The following is a 12,681-nucleotide window of genomic DNA, read 5'->3' as shown; positions in this document are numbered from 1 at the left end:
CTTCCCCGCCGATTTCATTGGTTTCTTGGGACAATCGATAATAGTTTTCTGCTTGTCGATAAGCACTCCTTGCTCCGATAGTTCAGCCCTGGCAAGCAGCTGTTCGGCGATGTGATAATAATTTTGGTTTTTTTTACACAACACGTTTAGCGCAAAACAAAATCCTGCATTTGTGAATAAAAATCTATATAAAATAGCAAAGATGTCCGTGCTGCCCAACGCCGGAAACAATGAATCGTCGGTGACGGCGCCCAAAATGTTTGGCGATCCGGATTTGGATCGCATGGCGATGGAGTACGTCGGAAACATGCAGCGTTACCGGGAGAACATCATAATCCCCAAGAGCAACGGCCCGGTGAAGATCAAGACCAACGAGGAGAAGTTCATCGAAACGGCGGTGGAGAGCTGTGGATTCAAATGCACCATGGCCTGTGTGATGGGTGGGTGACACTACCTACTTCTTAAACTAATTGTTCATAATCAAAACAGCCACTTGCAAAACAATTCCCTCTTGATTATCACAGATTATTGCATATTCAAGTCATTGGACATTTAAATTGTCATATATGTGCGATCCTTAATCCATCCATTATTATTATTTTATAACAATACCCTCTAATTCGTTTCACCAATAATGCTTGATTATTAAATGTTAATATTAATGGTTTAACAATCATTAATGAAAGTTTAACAAAAAGCTAATCATATTATAATATGTTTAATTATTTACTTTTGCAATATGCTATATCCAGACGTTTCAGATTCAGTATTTGTTAGTAACTCAAATATAAGAATTCAAATTTATGAAAACTATATATATCTATCCTCCATTTCAGGCTATGGCTTGGGTGCAGCTTTGGGTTTGTTCAGTGCCTCCGTTAATCCCAACATGGCCGATCCCTTCGCGAATGAGAAGAAGCAGACGGCCAGGGAAGTGTTCCGCGAAATGCGCTCCACCACCCACTCCTACGCGAAGAATTTCGCGCTCATCGGCTGTGTGTTCTCCGCCGTGGAGTGCACCATCGAGAGCGTAAGTCCACCTGCTCAAAAGCGTTGTGTACTAGTTTGTATTAACTAGGACTCCCTTTGATTTTTGCAGCATCGGGGCGTCACGGACTGGAAGAATGGCACCTATGCTGGAGGCATCACTGGCGGACTGATTGGATTGCGTGCTGGCGTTAAGGCGGGCATCATCGGCGGCCTGGGATTCGCTGCCTTCTCCACGGCCATCGACTACTACATGCATTCTAGATAGGCTCATATTCTTCGGTTACCTTGTTTCGTAGTAAATGTTCGTTTCTAACTAACGTCTATGGCTATGCTTTTGTGAATCGCCGCCAAGGAAACGCTTTCGTCACGACCTATAATGGCCCCCATTTCCGGTTGGCTCCCATTTGGAGCCCTGACATTTGGAAAAGTGCAGCTGCCACACATTAATATTGCGCCCCAATCAAAAAGGCACTGTGTGGCATAAACAATGTGCCACAGTCTCGCTTTCAAATTCGGCCAGCGAGCCCCCGACCGGTTTTCTTTTCGGGGGAGCACTGTGTCCACTTTTGTGGGAACGCGAACGGGAATCTTGATCCAGCAGCAAATTTCCAGTTTCGGTTTTTTGTTCAGTTCGACTCGAGCGGCGGGCAGGTAGAGATCGTTCGCTGGCTGGCTCCTCTGCGCAAACGTTTCCGTTTTCGGCTTCAGCATTCGCGCGTGTTTCTTCTCCAGACGAGGATGAGCATCGTTCACCAAGCAGCTGCAAAAGTGCAACAGCAGCAACATCGGCAAGATCAGCAGTGACCGCAGCGACGCAAACGGGTTTCATTCGCACTCGACGGGCATTTACTTTTATTGTGTGTGCGGTTGGGTCGCGTGCAGTTCACGGAATATGCAAAAGCCTTCATCATTAAATTAAACACAGACTAACGACTAGTAAGCACATGGAACTTTGCCACGGATGTGCGTCCCGACCTCCACCCTTGCGGTTTCTTGAAAGAAACGCTATTGGAGGCGAGGCGACAGATATCAAATCTCTTAGGAGAACGCTTACAGTGGGCATCGGATAAGAAGGCAGACGGGGAACTTGTTTCTGATAGCATTTGCTAGGGACATCAAAGGCGGGCTTAGGACATTTAAAAGATAGTGCTTTTTAGGTAGATACAAATAAAGCAGGTATAAAGGGTATTCGAAATATTAAGCATTTGCTAATAGTATGAATTTGAAGGCTACCACCATAAAATAATAGAATGGAGTTTTAGAAACTTAAGTATCTTCAGATTCTTTACAATCGCAGTGTCCACTGTACTTGCCTCCAATGCGATCGTGAGTCACAAGTGTCTGGGCAACATTGGTCGTCTGGCTGTGCTCGGTTAACTTCGTCAGTGTTTTGTTTATGCAACCAATTCCAGAGCCACAAACACTTCTTGTTTGCCTTTCTCAGCGAACAGCTCAATTCTCGATTCTTCATTCTTCGCTCTCGTTTCTCATTTCTCGATTCTTAATTCCCGATGCCAGGCGTCAGCAAGTTCAATGGAACCAAGTGACACTTGCAATTGCGATCGCATCTAATTGGCTCTCCTTCGGCCAGTGAATCAAAAGTCATTTGGAGCAGCTGTGTTGGGGCTAAGCTGAGTCAACTGATGGTCTGTTTTTTTTGGGCTCCAGCGACACTTGTTGCCACATCGAGAGACAAAGTCTTATCTTATCGCAGCGCAATCTGCTCGAAGCTAAACAATACAGTGCAACTTCTTAAACTGAATAAATACAAGATAAGTTAATGAGAAATTTTGTAGAACTTTTTAAATATTTCAGAAAATCAAATATTAAGTTAACTTTTGAACTGTTCTTAAAGAATATTTAGATCACTAAAGCGAGAATAGTAAAGAAGTTTATTTGGATTTAAATTACAAAAGTTTTGAAAGTAACTATCATTACATATGTGGATCTCATAGTTATAGCAAATAGATTCGTGGTGCATCAATCTTATTTGTTTTCTCACAAAGATAAGCCTCTTAAATCCATTCATATATGTACTTTTCCTTGAAATACTGAAATTCGCCGTAGGGGTGCCACACTGTATGGGTTGTATGCTCAAAAAGCGATTGCACTTTAGCCAGGTGGGGTTGGCTACGAGCAATTAGCTGGCGAAGAAAGCAGCAAAGCAATCTGACGACCTTGCGGAGAGGAAGATAGAAACAGAGTGAAAGCGGAGGGGGAGAGCCAGAAAGACAGAAGAGTCCGTTGATGACTCAATTAGAATTCACTTTTACTTTACCGACCGCTTAGATTACTATCTCAGAACTGAGAACGTGGGAGAGAGAGCGCGGGAGAGGGAGGATGAGAGAGTGGAGACCCGAGAGAGCCTCTCTTCTCCTGCCCACCGATATCTAATCAAAACAAATAATGCCCCAGTCCACGGCGGCTTTACTTGATTCATGAATTTAGTTCTATACTGCGAGGCAAGCAGTACGCTCGCTTGTGCTGCGCTAAAAAAAATAATAAGTAAATGTTCTGGATAAAAGTGCAATCAAAAGACAAATAAGTGCACTAACAAGAAACTCAAAAGCTACAAGCAACATAACTCGAAATTCAGTACGCCTGAGTTGGAAAACACCGAAACCGAAATCGAAATCGAAATCGAATCTACATATAACCGATACCATAATGAAGCACAAGCTTCTGCTGTTGGTGAGTAAATATTTCAGCCATCCAAAACAGTAACCCTATCTTATCGCACATACTTTGGGCCCAGATAGTGGGGATCAGAGAGTGTTTTTTCGTAAAGCTCCTTCCCTGAAAGTGCCCAAGTGGGGAGACCTTTTTATGAAGCACATCGATGACCTCCTTCCGGACCCCAAAACAAAAAAATTAGGATGCCACATAGGTTATCGAATCAGATCTGTGTGAGTCAATCAGATGCGTCACGTCCCAGATACAATCGCATTAGCTTTTAGTTTTCACTCACCGATATCAGTTGAACATGTTTTGCCACAAATTTATCTCAAGTCTTCAAGACACATGAAAGCAGCAATAGTACGGATACCAATCGCAATTTACTTCAAAGCCCTAATGAACATGAACAGAAATCGTGGGGATCGTTGGAGAAAGATGGCCGAGCTCGTATTCTCCTTGTGTGTGATTGACAAAGCCGAGGATGTAGTTCTTGATGTAATAATGTTAAAGTTCCTCGGAGACTAGTTGCAGCCGACCAACCAGACGCATCTATGTAGAATATGGCTGACCGAATCTATACCAATCAATGTTATCTCACTAGAACCCATATGTTCCATAGCATGCTAATGTAAAATATATACTTGGTTAATTATATAAATATTTATTGCGGTGTACAGACCAACGATCGATGACAGAATAATTTCTTTGTTTTGTATACTGACCCAGAAATGATTGATTTTTTTAAAAAAGTGCGCACACTTTTGTAGGCTGACTAAGCGAACTTGTGTGCGTTAACCCTGTCGTATACGTAATTTCTTAGTATTCAATGCAATCAATTATCAGTTTAGATGGCACGACTGTTCCTTAAAAGAAAATCAAGTTACTTTTGCTATATGAAATTCCTATAAAACATTGCATTGGTATTCGCTACACGTATCAGCTTTTAGACCTCTTGGATGCAGCAATGCAATTATATTAATGGCGCCAACCTTACTGGTCTCCAAAGTACTTTCGTCTGTCTGAACACTTGTACTTCGGGGCAATCGTGACATATGAGAAGCAGCTTCAAATCAGATATACAACACCCCACCCCATGGTCAGAAAATGTGGCGAAAATTGCAAGGGACACGTGCATGTTACTCAAGTTGTTTTTCCGAGAATATTATAATCTCCCTAAAATACCTTTTTTTAATGACCAAATGAAGCAAAGATATAAATAAAGTTTGATTTGCTTTGTTATTAAAAATTGAAGAATTCCCAAAAACAATCCAAAAAATATTTTAATTTGAAGCTGAATTTAATACTCTAGATCAGCTACATTATAACTAGATATATTCCACAAATAATGTAGGAATGTAATATGAAATATCTAATAAAAAATGTTAAATATGGAATATTATTTAACTTAAGACCTTATTTTCCTTCAGTTCCTTGCAGGAGCGGCTTTGCACCTGGCCACTGAAGTTCGTGGTCAACATGAGGACATTCCGTACCAGCCGGTGAGCAACATCTGCCAGACGTGCCTATGCCTCAGCACCCAGGATGTGGATCATCGGACGCACTTCAACCTGGACTGCTCGGTGAGGAATTTCGAGCACATCCTGGCCCGCTGGCCGGAGCAGTTTGGCAGCCAGGCGATTGCGTCCGGAGCTGCATCGGAGATTGTGGTCTCGTACTCGGGCAATAGGATCAAGTTGCTCCAACAGCTGCCGGCCACAAATGCCAGCTTAACGCTCTCCTGCCGCCACTGTGGCCTGCAGGATCTGCAGGCTCCGCTGTTCATGGACGTGCCCAATGTGCAGGCCCTTTACATCAGCTGGAATGAGCTAACCGACGATGCCTTGGTGCCGGATCTCTTCAGAGGTCCATTCCGCAACACTCGCTACGAGCCGATTGGCTTGCGAGACCTGGACCTGAGTCACAACCGGATAGCTCGACTGGATCGGCGGCTCTTCGAGCACACTCCCCACTTGACCAAGCTGAACTTGGCCTACAACAAGCTGAGTGCCCTGGATGAAGCCACCACAGCCGCCATTGCATCGGTTGCTACACTGCAGCGACTGGATCTCTCCCACAATGGCCTGATGTCTCTACCAGCACAGCTTTTCCCGAAGCTCACAAACCTCCGTTTCCTGGATGTCTCCGGAAATGAGTTTTCCACGATGCCAGCCAGCCTGCAGCAATTGGGCAAGTCTTTGGTTCAACTCAACTTGGCAGGAAATGCATTTCTCAGCTTGAAGGAGAATAGCCTGCAGGGCTTGGATTCCCTGAAACGGCTGAACATCAGTAGCATGCCATCGCTGCGAAGCCTGGAGAAAGGAGCTCTGAACTTGCCTGCCTTGGAGCACCTAGATTGCTCTAGGAACTCGAAGCTGGAGCGCTTGGAGCTGGCCGATCTGCTGAGCAGTCGGAATTTGTCGAAGTTGGACTTGTCCTGGAATGCACTGACCACTCTGGTTCTGAATGCCACCGGTTCGAGCAATAACAGTAGTAATTCTACGAGTGAACCCTGGCCACGACTCCGTCGCATGAGCATCTCCGGAAATCCCTGGTATTGCAGCTGCGAACTGTTCAAAGCCCTGGAGCTGGTTGGACTGAACCACATCGACCGGGAATGGGATGGAACCGAGGCGCGTTGTGAAACGCCATACCTTCTGGCCGGATCGCCGCTCTCCAATTTGACAGCCGAACGGATCTGCAAAATGGTGATACCCAAGAAATATCGCGAGGTGGACGAGGAGCCACCGCGATTCCTGCGACGCCGCTACATAATACTCACCGCCATCATAGCCAGCATTGTCCTGGTAATTGGTCTTGTGATCGGATTCGTCGTGGTCTGTGTGCGCCGGCGGCTCAAGGGCAGCGATTACGGAGTACAACCCATCCGGTACACCAGCGTTAGGGGCAGCAATCTGTCGCAGTTCTCGCAGCTGCAGCCCGCCTCGGTGGCCAGCAAGTTCAATAATGTCCATGCCGGAAGCAGCAGTGGGGTGACCACTGGCGCTGCCAATGCCTAACACGGTGTTGAAATCCTAATGCGGTTCAAATTCCGAGCTAGCTGCACAAGTTTCGAGCCAAAGATGTCCACGACAGTGACGCGATCCCAACCGAAAGACTTCCTGTGCGTGCTATCCTGTACATATGTAGGTGCTCCCTGTATTAAATTCCACAAAGGAGCTGATCCCATTGCCAGTCCCTAGACCCTAGTATTTAGTGAAGCCATCGATGTTTGTATTGTACTTAAGATCCGCACATTAGTGTGTAATAAAACATTTTTAATTCCAATTAAAGTTCTTAACATAGTGTATATATCGTTAATGTGATTGCCAAACTTATGTTCTTAACAAATTCCGTCAGTTGATTTATAAAAATGTAAGTTTTAAAAGTACCTTCAAAACAATTTGTCGATTTGCTTCAACTTAAAATCCCTTAATTAGTTTAAATGAGTCTTTCCCAATTGCTTGCACATAATACATATGTGTAGAGTTGGCCTACTTAACAACATTTATTTATTGCTTGCTATGTTTTATTTAGTTTTAAATATGGTAAGGAAACATAACACGAGGAACAACCGAAAGGCAGAAAGTTGTGGTCAGGGTAAGGTGGCGTCGCTTGGCGAGCGGTCTATCTCTCCAGTTGGCTAGATAAATGATAAAAGCTTAAACAGATAATACCCAGAGCAAAGGAGATAACAGGCAAGTGAACAACAAAACAAACAGCCAGCACGTCTAGCATTCACTTTCGAGCAGCTCCTCCCCAGCGGCGGCCACAGTTGGTGGTGGTAGCTTAAACAGATTAATAGCCTGCTTCTGAGCTAGAAATTGACGCATTTCAGCAAAATTATCACGCTCCTTGTGCTGTTTGCTGCGCCGCCTGAAGGCCTCTTCGTCAGCAGAGTCCGAATCTGAGTTGCTGGAGGATTCGTAGACAGGTAAGGGTGTGGCATCCGCCAAGCGATTGTCCGCCTGCTGCTGCTCGACTCTTTCCATTTTGCCAAACAGCTCGTCCACATTTATGCCCTTAGAGGCCAGAACCTCGCGCTCCTTTTCCAGCATAACTTGTCTGATGGGATCGATGCGATCCTTCAGCTGTTTAAGGACAGGCTTAAACTTTCCCTTGGTAATACGCTTCTCGAAGTTAAGCAGTTCCTTTTCCGGCGTGGGAAACGGAGCATTCTGCTCAGCCTCAAAGTGCTGCTCCTCGTTTTCATCGTACATGTACGCATAAAAGTCATCCCTCTGCTGCGGTGCATCCACGTTCTGCGAGAACTCGACCCTAAGAATGCTCTCGGGGAATTCATCGTCGACATCCTGCTTGGGCGTCGGCAACTCTCCTTCCAAATCCAGCTGACTGTGCAAGAACTTGTTGTAGACCAGCATCAATCGCTGGAAATCATCACAGCAAACGGCCAGGGCATTTTCGATGCCATGCATATTATTGGCCACAGCCACCAGTTCCTTGGAGTTGTTCTTTTTTGCCGCCTCTGTGACTGTGAGTTTTTGAAGGGTCACATCCAGAGCTTGACACTCTGCGGCCACGGCTACCATACAGGCGCTTAGTTTTAGCGAGGAATGCTGCAGCACAGCAATGGGTCCACTCTGCTGTTGCTCTGCTCTTGTCGCATTCAGCTCAGCCAGTTCCAGTTGCTTCCTGTTCTGCAGGGCTAATGCTAGATTACTGAAGTGCTGCTCCTCCTCTTGCACCAACTGCCTCACCAGGCTGTCGATTTTCTCCAGATCCTCGCTTAGCTGAGAGATCGAGGGACGAGTTGTGATGGTGAGTGCCAGCCGGAGTAGGTATTGTGACTGCACATAGGCGAAGATGTTGTGAAAGTCCTAGAAAAATTGTTGTTTAAATCAGTAAGTAATTTGAAAAAGTTTAATACTTATTATAACATATCGAGTGTAACAAAAGAAAAATATATTTATAGAAAGCAATTGCGGATCAACAAATAAGGAGAAATATAGATAATAAGCTCTACTTATTCTCCCATTTGCATTTAATAGCAATTAACGACTAAAAATTGCTTATCATTTATCATTTATCTGTTGAATGCGTCATTAAAGATTACCATATGCACTTTGAATTGCCGATATGGTCTCATAGTGGATATCATTTGAGGATTATAATGAACAGCCAGTTTATATAACACTTTATAAGAAGTAAATAAATATAGATATAGATAAATCCTTGCTACCTTTATGTGCTTGGGACTGTAGTCCGTGACATTGTTCTTGAAGTACTCGCACTCCCGCAGTTCTTCCATGGGCGCATAGTAGGCGCCGTATTTTGTCGGCAGGGGATAGTCCGTCTCCAGTTTGCGGGTGGCATCGTACAGGATCTCGGTAACCTCCTTGGCGGCCGTTATGCAATCCCAAGCTCGCTCAATTTGACGGGATCTGTAACGAAATCTCATTAGATATATAATTCATTAAACTGAGATCTCTTGGATTACTCTATAAGTTCGGCTTGTTTCATGATGATGATCTCCTGAAAGTATGTCATATTTCGACGGATGCAGTTGCCGAACTCATCGATGGTCTTGACCAGTTGCTCCAACTTTCGCTCCACGATTTTGTTGCGGCAAACGAAGACGCTCTTCACAGCGAACAGTGCGGCAAAGGTGCCGGATATGAGGATGGATGGAACCATGGTGTACCGGATGCCGCGTGGGGTTATCAGGTGCTCCAACAGAGTGCCGCCCAATATCAGGCAGGCGTTCCTTGTCGTCAGCAATTGCCGGCCGGGACTCGAGCTGGAGGCTGTCTGCAGCTCCTGCATGCAGTGCTCCAGTGCCTCCACATGGTCCACCAGCAGGCGCTTCGAGTACAGGATCTTCTGCAGCAGGTGATCTTGGATTACCTGGTTTGTTATGCATTCATTAGTTAGTTGGTTTATTTATAGCACCTGCTTTGCGACACGGCACTCACCTGTTTTTGTTTCAGGTCATCCGCCAAACGGCGTCGCTCAAAACGTTGCTGTAACGTACAAATAAGGGCATTATTTATTAGTTATAATATATATTTTGTTGCCGATAAACGCACCTTGAGCTCCTGCATGTTTCACCTTTTGTTGTTTAGAATGACTTTATATTTTATTCAACACTAAATGTAGTTAAAATACCAAAAATACCGCCAGCATGAGGTGGTGATGATTATTTTAGTCTGTATAGGTATTTTAGCTACTTCATAGCTATTTTTAGCGTTTTGACTAATTTTATGGTTCAGAAGAATAACGGAAAATGATTTTTATTGCTATTTGAAATCATTTATTAAACCATTCCACTTTTTAATTTAATTTAAATTAATCCACTGCATTATTTAAAATATATAATAAATATGAAAGCTTTATTTCCCGGGACAACTGTTGAAAGAGTTCGGTTTTATTAGGCGGCGAATATTTGGTCTCACTGCGCCGAACAGCTGCTAATTTTGCAAAAATTTGTTTACACCTGGAAAAATTAACAGATTTCGTCCGTTCATCAACATGAACGAGTTCAAAGTGCCCGCTCCGCTGCCCAAACCCAAAGTGATTATCACAGAGAAGCCGCGCTCTGAAGTTCCCGCAGAGCCACCGCCTCCGCCATTAAAAATCCCCAAAACTCCAAAATCCTCGCCAGCGGCCGTCTGTCCGTACAAGGTGCCTAAGTGGTCAGCTCCGCCAGGCGAAAATCAGGTCTACAGCTTTGAGGTGCTCAAGTCCGGCCAGATAATCGACACTGTGCACCAGCTGCAGCAACAGGCGGTCTGGACATTCGGTCGTTTGCCGGAGAACGATGTGCCCGCCGCCCATCCGACGATCTCACGCTTCCACGTGGTCCTGCAGTACAAGCCCAAGGCTCCGCCAAAGACCGATTCCGCTAAGGAAGACGATGAGATGGAAGAAGAGGACGAGGAGCCAAAGAACGATCAGCCAGAGGGCTGGTACATCTACGACATGGGCAGCACACACGGGACTTTTTTAAACAAACAGCGCGTGCCGCCAAAGGTTTACATCCGGATGAGGGTTGGTCACATGCTCAAGTTAGGCGGCAGCACACGCGTGTATATCCTGCAGGGTCCCGGCGAGGATGAGGAACCGGAATCAGAGCTGTCCGTCACCGAACTGCGTCAAAAAAGGGAGAAGGAGCTGGCTGATGCAGCCGTGGAACGAGAGTTGAGGCTTCTGGAAGCTGAGGAGCGAGAGCGCAACGAGGGCGTCAGCTGGGGCATGGGCGACGACGCTGATGAGGAGACGGATCTCAGTCACAATCCCTACGCCAGCACCAACAACGAGGAGCTCTTCTTCGATGACCCAAAGAAAACGTTGCGCGGTTTTTTCGAGCGAGAGGGTCTAAATCTGGAGTACAGGTGCGACGAACTGTCCACCGGTTCCTTTGTTTGCCGGGTGGAGCTTCCGCTCGACGATTCCAATGGCAGGCCAATCATTGTGGAGGTAAACCACAAGGGTCGCAAGAAGGACTGCGTGGTGCAGTGCGCCCTGGAGGCATGTCGAACGCTGGACAGGCATGGTGTGCTCCGTCAAGCCAACCAGGAGGCACAAAAAAGGAAGCAGCTCAAGAATCGGGACTCCGATGACGAAGATGAGTTTTGGGACCGCACCGGAGATGTGGCGCGTAAGAAGCAGCGAAAGGACACTGCTGGCGTCAGTGTCACCCTTACCTATGAGGATTTGGTAAGTCTTAAAAGACTTCTTGATCAACTGACCGACCTAATCCAACTTTTCCACAGCTGAAACAAGAGATTGAGCTCAACTTGGAATTGGAAAAGGTAGAGCAGGAGATTTCCACTTACCAACAAAAGGAAAAAAAGCTGAAGGAGCTGGCGGCCAAACAGCAAGCTGAAGGTGATGATCTGGACAACTTCATGGACATGCTCACCAAAGACGTTGAGCAACTGGACAAGACGGAGATCAAGAAGTTAAGGGTAAGTAATTACAGATATTAGTATAAACAACATGATTGATTAAAGACCTTGCCTTCCAATTAGTTGGAGCAGCAACGACTCAAGGGCGAGCAGCAAAAAGTGGAACGCCTGCTGAAGATTGCCAAGCCCACTGCTCTGCCATTTACCACAAGCCTTGCGGCGGGTTCTAAGGAGTCGGCCGTCGAGGAAGGTGGTGCAGCCAAAAAAAAACAGCTCCCCATGATTGGCAAGAGAAATCAGTTTAGTAAATTCAAGGTGGTCAAAGCGTCACCAAGCACACAGACTATGCCTCAATCTAATGCATTTGCCTCCGATGAGGAGGAAGTCGAAGAGGACGAGGTCAAAGAAAAAGTAAAGGAAAAGGAGGCAGAGGTGGACAATTTGGAGAAGGAAGAGACGCAGCCGGAAAGTACGACAAAGCCATCGACTCCAGAACACGATAGCTTGAAGGAAACCAAACTCCCTGCTCAACCGGAAGAGAGCAAACCAACAGTCGCTAAAACGGAAGTCCTAAAACCAGAGAACGTGAGGTCAACAAAAGTTTCAACGGAAGCGCCCCCAGCTCCCAGCCACGCTGTTGCTTCTACTAATCCAGATGAAGTCCTCCGTACCCCCGTAGAAGACTCCAGCACGCCAGCTGAAGACATCACTGCCCGAGCTGACGACACATCGGAACCGGAAGAAGTGCAGAAAAAGCGACGTCAGCGCCAGCGACAGCGCAACAAGCAGCGCCAGGATGTGGACATGGACCTGGACGAGCTGGCCGAGCATGAGGACACCGAAAAGTACGCCAAGTGGGTGCCACCGACCAACCAGAGCGGCGATGGAATCACCCACTTGAACGAGAAGTTTGGCTACTAACGCATTGGTAGCCCTAAAACACTTCAAATATTTAGTTTAGATGTACTTTAAAACTAGTCTAGACTTGTAATCGATGTATTCTCTAAGACCCTCTCATTGTAACTTTGTAAATGTTGAACCCTTGAATGTTTTTATATTTATTTGTTTAATGGGTCTTCGGCGGCACTTCAGGCGGAGTGCTAGAGCTTTTCACCACCATTCCAGTGCTGGCAACTCCCCTTCGCGCTGA

The 12,681-nt window shown here is 45.8% G+C and overlaps 5 protein-coding genes across 6 annotated transcripts; 4 read left to right on the top strand and 1 right to left on the bottom strand.

Moving 5' to 3' along the window:
- Positions 1 to 65: 65 nt before the first annotated feature.
- Positions 66 to 1,307, top strand: LOC6727542 (mitochondrial import inner membrane translocase subunit Tim22). The gene is made up of 3 exons (XM_002102886.4): positions 66 to 440; positions 837 to 1,030; positions 1,100 to 1,307. Exons 1-3 carry the CDS (start codon positions 203 to 205, stop codon positions 1,253 to 1,255), a joined length of 588 nt encoding a protein of 195 aa, XP_002102922.1. The 5' UTR covers positions 66 to 202; the 3' UTR covers positions 1,256 to 1,307.
- A 309-nt stretch (positions 1,308 to 1,616) lies between these two features.
- LOC6727541 (insulin-like growth factor-binding protein complex acid labile subunit) lies at positions 1,617 to 6,947 on the top strand. 2 transcript variants are annotated; one of them, XM_016175548.3, is made up of 3 exons: positions 1,617 to 1,926; positions 3,439 to 3,681; positions 5,094 to 6,947. In XM_016175548.3, exons 2-3 carry the CDS (start codon positions 3,658 to 3,660, stop codon positions 6,681 to 6,683), a joined length of 1,614 nt encoding a protein of 537 aa, XP_016034118.1. In that variant the 5' UTR covers positions 1,617 to 1,926; positions 3,439 to 3,657; the 3' UTR covers positions 6,684 to 6,947. The 2 variants fall into 2 exon arrangements, with proteins under 2 accessions (XP_016034118.1, XP_002102921.1); XM_002102885.4 differs by having other exon boundaries at positions 3,406 to 3,681.
- On the top strand, positions 3,910 to 4,320 carry LOC27207310. The gene has a single exon (XM_016183026.3). The coding sequence runs from the start codon at positions 3,910 to 3,912 to the stop codon at positions 4,189 to 4,191; it is 282 nt and encodes a 93-aa protein (XP_016034120.1). The 3' UTR covers positions 4,192 to 4,320.
- A 200-nt stretch (positions 6,948 to 7,147) lies between the features above and the next one.
- Positions 7,148 to 9,810, bottom strand: LOC6727540. Its single transcript, XM_002102884.4, has 5 exons — positions 9,711 to 9,810; positions 9,597 to 9,644; positions 9,122 to 9,528; positions 8,864 to 9,065; positions 7,148 to 8,501 (listed from the first exon to the last, which is right to left on the bottom strand). The coding sequence occupies exons 1-5, from the start codon at positions 9,723 to 9,725 to the stop codon at positions 7,395 to 7,397; spliced, it is 1,779 nt and encodes a 592-aa protein (XP_002102920.1). The 5' UTR covers positions 9,726 to 9,810; the 3' UTR covers positions 7,148 to 7,394.
- A 224-nt stretch (positions 9,811 to 10,034) lies between these two features.
- On the top strand, positions 10,035 to 12,588 carry LOC6727539 (kanadaptin). Its single transcript, XM_002102883.4, has 3 exons — positions 10,035 to 11,340; positions 11,397 to 11,591; positions 11,655 to 12,588. The coding sequence occupies exons 1-3, from the start codon at positions 10,153 to 10,155 to the stop codon at positions 12,450 to 12,452; spliced, it is 2,181 nt and encodes a 726-aa protein (XP_002102919.2). The 5' UTR covers positions 10,035 to 10,152; the 3' UTR covers positions 12,453 to 12,588.
- Positions 12,589 to 12,681: the final 93 nt, after the last annotated feature.

This window comes from Drosophila simulans, chromosome 3R (assembly GCF_016746395.2).
Source record: "Drosophila simulans strain w501 chromosome 3R, Prin_Dsim_3.1, whole genome shotgun sequence".
NCBI lineage: Eukaryota > Metazoa > Arthropoda > Insecta > Diptera > Drosophilidae > Drosophila > Drosophila simulans.
Note: the sequence above shows the minus strand (reverse complement) of the source record. Positions and strands in the feature narration are given on the sequence as shown.